Raw genomic sequence first — 11,018 nt, 5'->3', positions numbered from 1 at the left:
CGTAGCCACCAGTGCTGCCATGTAACGACCGATGGCTCTGGCAGTTTCCTTGGTGGCTCAAAGCGACAGGTCATTGGCCCGACGCACTTTGGCGACTACTTCTGATTCCTCTTCTTCCCTATCGTCCAGGTCTTTTAGCAGGTCGGCCTGGTATGCCTGCAACACTGCCATAGTGTGCAGACATGCACTGGCTTGACCTGCCGCCGTATAAGCTTTCCCAACCAGGCTGGTTGTCAGATTTACTGGCCTGGTGGGAAGCTTCGGGTCCTTCGGGGACTATGCTGAGGATGGGGAGAGATAGCTGGTGAGCGTCTATTAACATCTTTTGAAGCAAGAAAAAATGTGTTTGTAAGAAAAAATCCATCAAGACATTTTAACTTCAAACAGTTGCTTCCGGCTAAAATCCATAATATTGCTTTCTCCAGTGAAAGTTAAGTTTAACTTCAATCTCATTCAGACGAATGATCAAAATTCTGTCAAGTAATGCAGTTATGCATTCAACATTATTGACAATCCTTGATGTAACATGTTTTAATGCATGACTATCATATGCACTTGTGAGATTTGAGAGCTGGGGCATTCTTCAATATGTTTTCTTGTGTTTTCCATGGAAGAAAGACATAACGATGAGGAAATGATGACCTAGTCTTCTGTTTTGGAGGAGCTATCCCTTTAAGCTTGTTAAAAAAAGTCTGGGGGAACTCCAACACTCAAAAGACAACATATGTTGGTGACCGTTGTGCTTATTTTTTCAGCAGGATATTTGCTAATGCTAGTATCTACTAGCAGGTTATTTAAATGTGAATGCCTTTATATTTTGTTCTACATTCAGCTGTTTTCGTCCTCTGATAATTGGCTGTTGTAGCTACATGCACTATAACAGCATCTTATTTCTTCAGTAGTTCTCAACTGGATTCACTTCAGGACCCGGATTTTACATTGGACGTTTAGTAGCACAGTACCAAAATTGTTTATTGTACACAACAGAATTGCTCAAACACAGTTTTTTTTGTCAATTCTCAATGCAGCGAGTGACAATGAGTGCAAGTTCCTCCTGCTGTGCAACAATCTACTCACTTGTGATCCAGCTGTGTTTTTTGAAAAATACTTATTTTAATATATATAGTTTGTCTGTGTCTAAGTGCTGCAGCCAATAAATCACCACATTGTGCTGAAAAGAAACGTCTCGAGGTTACGCATGTAACCATGGTTCTCCGAAGGGAACGAGATGCTGCATCGAACGCTTTGGGAATGCCCCCGGCGAGTCCACATCTGGTGAGCACATCAAGACGAGAGATCTTGGGACCCTGGGGTAGATGTCAGGTCCAGGCTGTAGAAATGGATGAATGTGTGCGGAGAGGACCAGCCTGCCGCAGCACAAACATCTTGAAGGGCCACACCCACTGATAAGGACTTGGAGGCCGCCATACCCTTAGTCAAGTGTGCTATGACCCCTATAGGTGACTGGAGGCCAGAGGACTCATAGGTCAGTGTGATGGTCTCTACCTCCCACCGACTCAGGGTTTGCTTGGTCGCTGGAACACCTTTCTTAGGTGAACCAAAGCAAACAAATAACTGATCTGCCTTATGCCTGGGCAGGTCTGTGAACGTAAGCGTCCAGTGCTTGCACTGGACAGAGCAGATTGAGTCTTTCCTGGCCTGCTTCCTGGAAGGGAGGAGGACAAAAGGCTCGCAGTACAATGGGACCCGGCGAGGATGTAGGCACTTTAGGGACATACCCGGGTATTGGGTAAAGAAATCCCCTAGCCATGCCCGGGGCAAAATCCAGGCATGATACAGAGAGTGCCTGAAGGTCCCCTATCCTCTTCAGCGAGGATATAGCGACTAAGAATATCGTCCTAAGCGTGAGGAGCTTGTCAGAGATATCTTCAATGGGTTCGATGGGAGCTTTGCACAGAGCCTCCAGAACCACTGCCAGGTCCCATGAGGGCACCTTGGTGCGCTGTACTGGCCTCAGCCAGACCTAACAGTCTCTGATACTGTTTGACAGTGAGTGACTGGCCTTCTCTCACTCCCCTCACGGCTGTGAGAATTGCTTCGATATGAGCAGGAGACAACTGTGCCTGCATCATTGTTGAATCCCATACCACGCCCAGATAAGTGGTTCTCTGTAGTGGAGAAAGCACACTTTTCTTGGTGTTCAGCCATAATCCCAGCTCTTTCATAGGGGCGAGGACAACATCTCGATGCCAAACCGCCATCTGCTCTGACAGAGCTAATATCAAAGTGAATTCTGTAACTACTCTCTACAGTGTGCAGGACCCATTGTGAGAAATTTGGCAGAAGTTTCCACGCTGTCAGAAAGTCTACTAAGGGAACCAGTCTCTCGAGACTGGCCTCTGGTGTCACTAGAGGATCCAATTCAGTGCGCTGAAGCGGTTGGCCGGGCGGCAACTGGGAAATTTGCTTACGGGAGCCCACTGAGCCCTGAAGCACCGGGAGTGGCAGTGGTATCAGTGAAGCTCCCTGAGGGCACTGAGGAGAATCGGGCACCATATACTGAGGTGTGTACCTCTCCTCCCCAGGGTGGGCTGCCCTCAGGGTCTTGACGATGGAATTGTCAGGACTGCTTGGCCGAGGTCCTCTTGGACATAATAATGGTCTGCAGATCTGCTTTCTGTTTAGAGGACCCCGACCGAGAGCACCGTCCCACCCCCTTATCCTTCTGATGGTATGGGTCGCGACGTTCGGACAGATTCAAACACATATGTCGCTCCGTAGCCACCAGTGCTGCCATGTAATGACCGATGGCTCTGGCAGTTTCCTTGGTGGCTCAAAGCGACAGGTCATTTACTCGGGTTATCTTTGTGTAGTATTAAAATTAGTTTGATGATCTGAATCTTTTAAGCTTTTTCGCATTTGGCTCCCAAACTCTGGAATAGCCTTCCTGATAACATTCGGGGTTCAGACACACTCTCTCTGTTTAAATCTAGATTAAAGACACATCTCTTTGGCCAGGCATTCAAATAATGCATCTCATAACCTTGTACTGCAGTTATATCTGATCAAATGCACATTAATATTCTTTAGCTTGGGTTAAACAAATAAATTGTCCAATCCTTTAAACATTCTAATATTGTGTATAATTTTGGCGCATCAGGGAGCCGCTCTCAGGATGCGGCGTATTTAAATATTTTTGAATGAGCGTTTGCACGGTTTATTTTCACTTTCGATTTCGCGATCACACACTCTGTGTAAAGGGAGCACATCTTACAAAATACGCATGCATGGTCTTTTGTTAGTCATCTCTCTTTATTCTCGACCTGTGATCAGTCAAATCTGACTCCTGCAGCTCTTGTTGGATGCAGGGTTGCCAAGTCCACGTTTTTTCCACAGAATTGGGCTACTTTTAAACTGTTGCCATGGGTTGATTTTCCCAAGTAGGTTAAAGGTTTGAAATATTGCATAAATTACATTTGACTGAAATGCTTGTATTGAAACATTTTGCATTCTACCTATGATAAAACTTGCATGGTCTTCTACATTAACTGTTCCCTCCTGGTGGAATGACCTGCCCAACTCAAAGCAGCTGTGTCCTTAATATTTTCAAGAAACCGCTGAAAACACATCTCTTTTTATCTTCATTTGACCCTCTAACTCTAGCACTCTCTTTTATAATGCTAATTCTAACCAGGGTTTTTTTTTTTACTTGTCCCTCTAAAATTTGCACTCTATTCTAACTACTTGCTTTATTTATAAAGAAAGAAGAGCCTCTAACACTATAACATTCTCTATTCTTTCTACTTATTTTCTTTTTATTTATTATAAATAATGACCTTCTAACACATGCATTATCTATTATTTTTCTATTCTTTCTACTCTTTTCTTTTTATTTATTATAAATAATGACCTTCTAACACATGCATTATCTATTATTTTTCTATTCTTTCTACTCTTTTCTTTTTATTTATTATAAAAACAAAAGCAAAATAAAAACTGTTAGGCGAATCCCCGTCCACGAACCCGCCCCCTACTGTCCTCTTTTTGAAAAACTAAAATATGGTCACCCTACTAAAGCTAAACTTCCCTTGTAATGACTTGCAATGAGAAGTATTTTTAAACCTGTTGTCCAACAAAAGAGAACACTATAACGTTTTTACTCCACAACTGCTTCCTTTTGTGATCTGATGTGGCTTCTTGTCACAGAATAAGGCAGAAAATGTTCTATACTGTAAAAAGCATATGGTAAAAAGACCGTTGATTAGCAATGGATTATAAATATACTTAATTATGATGAAAATACCAAAGATGGCTTTAATAACACAGATAAACTATACATTGTCGCAGTCGAGTGTTTAGTGTCTTTGTTTTATCATTCAAAACGTTTATATCTTCTGTTTACTCAGTTACAGCAATAGCACTGCCTTTATCCATATTAGCAAAGAGAATAGGGATTTCCTGAGTCCTATTACTTCTGTGATGCACATGTGGAGTTTCCGCGCGAGGGCACCCTCTGGTGTCCAGTATGAATGAAACAGACATTAAATGTGTTTGTATTGAAACATTTTGCATTCTACCTATGATAAAACTTGCATGGTCTTCTACATTAACTGTTCCCTCCTGGTGGAATGACCTGCCCAACTCAAAGCAGCTGTGTCCTTAATATTTTCAAGAAACCGCTGAAAACACATCTCTTTTTATCTTCATTTGACCCTCTAACTCTAGCACTCTCTTTTATAATGCTAATTCTAACCAGGGTTTTTTTTTTTACTTGTCCCTCTAAAATTTGCACTCTATTCTAACTACTTGCTTTATTTATAAAGAAAGAAGAGCCTCTAACACTATAACATTCTCTATTCTTTCTACTTATTTTCTTTTTATTTATTATAAATAATGACCTTCTAACACATGCATTATCTATTATTTTTCTATTCTTTCTACTCTTTTCTTTTTATTTATTATAAAAACAAAAGCAAAATAAAAACTGTTAGGCGAATCCCCGTCCACGAACCCGCCCCCTACTGTCCTCTTTTTGAAAAACTAAAATATGGTCACCCTACTAAAGCTAAACTTCCCTTGTAATGACTTGCAATGAGAAGTATTTTTAAACCTGTTGTCCAACAAAAGAGAACACTATAACGTTTTTACTCCACAACTGCTTCCTTTTGTGATCTGATGTGGCTTCTTGTCACAGAATAAGGCAGAAAATGTTCTATACTGTAAAAAGCATATGGTAAAAAGACCGTTGATTAGCAATGGATTATAAATATACTTAATTATGATGAAAATACCAAAGATGGCTTTAATAACACAGATAAACTATACATTGTCGCAGTCGAGTGTTTAGTGTCTTTGTTTTATCATTCAAAACGTTTATATCTTCTGTTTACTCAGTTACAGCAATAGCACTGCCTTTATCCATATTAGCAAAGAGAATAGGGATTTCCTGAGTCCTATTACTTCTGTGATGCACATGTGGAGTTTCCGCGCGAGGGCACCCTCTGGTGTCCAGTATGAATGAAACAGACATTAAATGTGTTTATAGCGCTCAATAATGGCCAATCCATCCTATTTTGGGTATTTTTATTTATTAATTTTTTTTAAGTATCGGTTTAGGCACCGGTACCATTTTAAAAGTATCAATTTGGCACCGGTATTGTAAAAAACCCAAACGATACCCAACCCTACTGTTTTTGCTAGGATTTACACAAGCTTCAGTCTGGATCCAGAACACCTGAGAAGAGATGATGCCAACTCCTCAGAGGACCTCAGATGATGCCAATCCTGAAACAACATACAGAACTACCAAATTGTGCTATAAGTTTGATTGCATCATATAATAATTGCTGTTAATGGTGTTCATCGTCTGTTTGGATATGTCTTTAATTGATTTTTCCATACATTTCTGCCATATGTTTAACTGACAGTCACCACTGATAAGCTACTACTAAATATTGTAGAAACTTAATTTTTGATGTGGCTTCTTGTCACAGAATAAGGCAGAAAATGTTCTATACTGTAAAAAGCATATGGTAAAAAGACCGTTGATTAGCAATGGATTATAAATATACTTAATTATGATGAAAATACCAAAGATGGCTTTAATAACACAGATAAACTATACATTGTCGCAGTCGAGTGTTTAGTGTCTTTGTTTTATCATTCAAAACGTTTATATCTTCTGTTTACTCAGTTACAGCAATAGCACTGCCTTTATCCATATTAGCAAAGAGAATAGGGATTTCCTGAGTCCTATTACTTCTGTGATGCACATGTGGAGTTTCCGCGCGAGGGCACCCTCTGGTGTCCAGTATGAATGAAACAGACATTAAATGTGTTTATAGCGCTCAATAATGGCCAATCCATCCTATTTTGGGTATTTTTATTTATTAATTTTTTTTAAGTATCGGTTTAGGCACCGGTACCATTTTAAAAGTATCAATTTGGCACCGGTATTGTAAAAAACCCAAACGATACCCAACCCTACTGTTTTTGCTAGGATTTACACAAGCTTCAGTCTGGATCCAGAACACCTGAGAAGAGATGATGCCAACTCCTCAGAGGACCTCAGATGATGCCAATCCTGAAACAACATACAGAACTACCAAATTGTGCTATAAGTTTGATTGCATCATATAATAATTGCTGTTAATGGTGTTCATCGTCTGTTTGGATATGTCTTTAATTGATTTTTCCATACATTTCTGCCATATGTTTAACTGACAGTCACCACTGATAAGCTACTACTAAATATTGTAGAAACTTAATTTTCTGTAAAGTTGCTTTGCAACGATTTGTATCGTGAAAAGTGCTAAACGAATACATTTTAATTGAATAAGTGTGACAAATATGCAAAAAATAATAAAAAAAATAACTTCTGATGAATAACTGACGAGCTGCGCAAAACCACGTTTGTATTCGCACGATTTTTTGCGCAGCTCGTCAGTGAACAACGGCTCTGTGTAGTTAATGTTGCTCAATGTGAAAGCCCGCAGGTGATGGAGATTTACCGCTGATTACAGAACCGGCTTTCTGACAAGATGCGCGTTAAATATCGCATGTGATTTATCGTGCAGCCCTAATATATATATATATATATACACACACCTCATTCCAGCTTTCCAGCTTTCCAACTTTTCTACCAGTTTTCAAACAGATTATGACTACAGGAGTAGTCAATCAATTAAAAAAACAAATTTTCACGTGTTTCCTTGCATATACTATGACCTCACAGCGCTTTTACCATAGCACATAATTTGTAAACTAATACATTTTGATATTTGCATCTCATAATCTCTATATGTATGGCTTTTCTAATGTAAACTTGCTTGGTAGCTCACCTGGTACACCATTACAGTTACAATGAGGAGCACCTGTATACAAGTCCTGTTGAAAACGAAAGAGAAAAGACTTGTAGAAACAAGCTAAAATACAATGATTGCTTCAGCCAATGCATTTTTATCTCACTTTTGCTTTTACTGACACTATCTGTTAGGATTTAGTGTAGGTGGTATGTTATTTTCAAATGCGATAGAGCATTAACCTTTGCAGCCACTAAATGAGTGTTTCATTGGTAAACTGCCACAATGCGTACAACAACCAACTTAATAAAATGTTGCTAGATTCACCTTAATCTGTTTTTAAACTGAATGCATTTTAGGGCCACTCACAAAACATTTGAATTTGAAAATGTCATGAAACATGCATGACGCAATGTAATTATCACCAGAAATGTTGCCCCAGGCATGATTTTCCAATGAGCCTTGGTTGGATAATATGGTTAATTGCATGTTGTCATTTGCATTTAGCAATGTTTTTTGCTGCTGGCCATGACTCAATCAGAAAAGGCCTTCGGCCCATTTTTTGGGATCACGACCCACCTGCTGAGAACCACTGTATTACAAGACCAGGCACAATTTTATCCTCCGGAGCTACACAATGCCTAACAGAACCTTCCAAAGGCCTGTGTCCTCTCGGGATGTTGTTCAGATTGCCGTAATGGTTAATTTGTGAGTTCCCGCAGCTCAGAGCATGGCTGCCGGTGAAGCATCTTTCTAATTTACTCATCGCTTCAGGGTCACTACAGGATTCGTTTCAATCATTAATGTAACCCGGTCATTTGATTTATTCAGAAAAAGTTTAATTAATGCAGAGATTAGAATTACTCATCCTAAGTGTTTTGGTCACTATGATTCTCTCACACAGGCACTGGACCCTGATCTGGATGCGAACATCACGTACCGTATCAGGACTGAGGAGGCCAGAGAGCTGTTTGCAGTGAATTCTCTCACTGGAGAGCTGAGGGTGCTTCACTCACTTGATTTCGAGAAACTCTTACCAAATGGGACAACATGGAACTTTGTGGTAGAGGCTGTGGATGGCGGAAGTGGCAAAATGCCTCCCGGGTTGGCTTCTGTTACCGTCACTGTGTTGGTAAGGGAGTCTCAATTATGTTCCTCAATTCCTTGACTAATCTATCTGTACCCAACCAAACCCCATAAAGTCAAGTCTTTTCAGTTGACTGCCTTCTTGGTAACACCCCCGGGCAGCTATTATGTACTAACTCGGCCAGCATGGAGATTCCTCCTGGTCTAAGCTGGAGTTTTTAGCAGGGGATATCCCGAAACTGTTGGCATCCTGTGATTTCTCGGTAGCCGCTCTTAAGCCCTGTGGACACTGACAGCTAGATACTGTATTATGTCTGAAATGGTCATTAGGTCCACAAGACCTCAGTTGTGTAACCAGCTGATTTGTAAGGTCTCAGAAGATTAAGTTCCACACACTGGATGAATGTCAATTAGCTCCCGCTGGAAATGCTGCTGTTGCTTAAGTGGGTAAAAGAAATCATTGCGGAGGTACAGTATTTATGTGATGGTTAAGGTCACTGTGACCATTTTCCAATGAAACGCTACTGTTAATTGTTTGGGGGACCTGCGAACCATTTCTTAGAATGGAGAATTGAACCAAGACATAACTGAATTCATACATGCCCAGAAACAAATATGGGTGACTATTTTTGTATTTTATGTAGTTTTGAGAACATATTTGAACATTCAAAGTAATTTAATGTATTTATGCTATCATAAATGTGGCATCACATTTACCATTGTTCAACAAATTTTCACAGGTGGAATCCATGAGATTGGGAATTTCATCCAAGGTGTTGTAAGGTGTTTGGTTTCAGACTTGGATAAATGAAAACATTAATTTTGGTTTCAGTAAAAAAAAAAAAAGATTTGTGTGCATGACTAAATGTATAATAATCAGTGTTTGGGCAAGTTACTCTGAAAATGTAATTAACTTACTGATTACTCCTTTTAAAAGTAATCACGTTACTTTTCTGATTACTTTATTTCAGAAGTAATTCATTACATTACTAGTTACATAACTTTTTTTCTGTGGCTACGTCCATGAAATTTACATGAAATCCCAGCATAAATGCTCCCTATAAATATTTATTAAAACATCATCATTCACAAAACACTGTTATTTTTAACTAAAGCAAGCATAGGCTGCTGCGTACATGGTTTGGCATGGCAGAATGCCAGCAAATAGCGCTGCTTTTATAATCTCTAAAAAGATGACATCTCAGTTCATCGCAATCTCACAAAGCTCTGTTATAACACAATGAATATATGCATAATGAATCATTCATAATGTCTACAATTTGTGTGTTATAATGAGAGGATTCGTGAGCACGCGAATTTCAGCACTGCACTCCTGACTGGCCATTGCGTTCCAGAAATCAACATTGCTCAATGCAGCTAACATGTGTTATAGCCTAAATAGAAACTCTGCCTACACTTGCGCCTGTTAATCAAATGCAGCTAACATGTGTTATAGCCTAAATAGAAACTCTGCCTACGCTTGCGCCTGTTAATCATTTTTATTTTATATTAGTTATTGTTGCTTTTGTGCAATAGATGAATAACAATTTATTTGTTTTAGATATTTTATGTTTAGATATTTCTATTTTGCGGGAGTCCCGTGAATCATTTTATTATCCCGCACACATACGAGTGTCTACCCGCCCGCATCAGCACTCGCGCACACATTACTAAGTAATGCGTTACTGCCCAACACTGATAATAATTTATAGCTATAGATTCACAGATGATATTAGTAAAAATAAATAAATAAACAAACAAAAAGATTTTATTACAGTCAGAAAGTAAGCTAAATTACAAGCTACATTTTTCCCAATGGGTAGCATGTCAAATTGCATGTCAAGTTTTTTGTTTTTTTTTGGTCACAATCTGTTGCAAATACAGCATTACAGTAAAGGTGCCTGATGCAAATAATCAAATGTGCTCTCCTTAAAGGAATAGTTCACCCAAAAATGAAAATACCGCCATCGTTTACTGACCCTCAAGTTGTTTCAACCCTGTATAAGTTTATTTCTTCTGTTGAACACAAAAGAAGATATTTTGATGGAAAAAAAAAAGTTGATGGCCATTGACTTGCATAGTATTTTTCCATACTATGGAAGTCAATGGGGACCATCAACTGTTTGCTTATTTGTATTCACATCCATATTCTTCAAAATATCTTCTTTTGAGTTCAGTAGAAGAAAAAAAAAGAAACTCATACAGGTTTGGAATAACTTGAAGGTGAGTAAATGACGACATAATTTTCACTTTTAGGTGAACTATCTCTTTAATTGTCATCTCTCTCCTATATCACATTGTAGATCTGATTCATTTTGGTGAATGGAAGTGAAATGTATAGTTTGTTAATCACAGTGTTTAACGTCTCGGTTACGTATGTAACCCTCGTTCCCTGAAGGAGGGAACGGAGACGTCACGTCGGAGGACCGACGAAATTGGGATCTCGCTTAGAGGGACCAATCTACTTCGAGTGTAAACTAAACGAGCCAATGCACATTGGCATGCGATTATTGCATCCAGCTGCTGCTGATCACAGCGTGAGTATAAGTAGGCAGCAGGTGCAGCGCATATTCAGGTTTTCGCTGAGGAGCCGAGCCGGTGACCCGGCCGCTCAGCGGTGGTACAGGAGCTGTGGCGACGGGACGTGACGTCTCCGTTCCCTCCTTCAGG

The 11,018-nt window shown here is 39.6% G+C and overlaps 1 protein-coding gene across 1 annotated transcript in view; it reads left to right on the top strand.

Annotated features, from left to right (window-relative positions):
* Positions 1–7,899: 7,899 nt before the first annotated feature.
* The window catches only part of LOC107572368 (protocadherin-15-like), a 52,587-nt gene continuing 49,468 nt past the window's right edge, over positions 7,900–11,018 (top strand). The window contains exons 1-2 of the mRNA XM_016258804.1: positions 7,900–7,956; positions 8,167–8,394. Coding sequence (XP_016114290.1) covers positions 7,900–7,956; positions 8,167–8,394 — 285 coding nt within the window. The remainder of the gene's footprint in view (positions 7,957–8,166; positions 8,395–11,018) is intronic.

The sequence above is a fragment of the Sinocyclocheilus grahami genome, unplaced genomic scaffold, assembly GCF_001515645.1.
Source record: "Sinocyclocheilus grahami isolate Dianchi unplaced genomic scaffold, SAMN03320097.WGS_v1.1 scaffold1739.1, whole genome shotgun sequence".
Lineage (NCBI taxonomy): Eukaryota > Metazoa > Chordata > Actinopteri > Cypriniformes > Cyprinidae > Sinocyclocheilus > Sinocyclocheilus grahami.
Note: the sequence above shows the minus strand (reverse complement) of the source record. Positions and strands in the feature narration are given on the sequence as shown.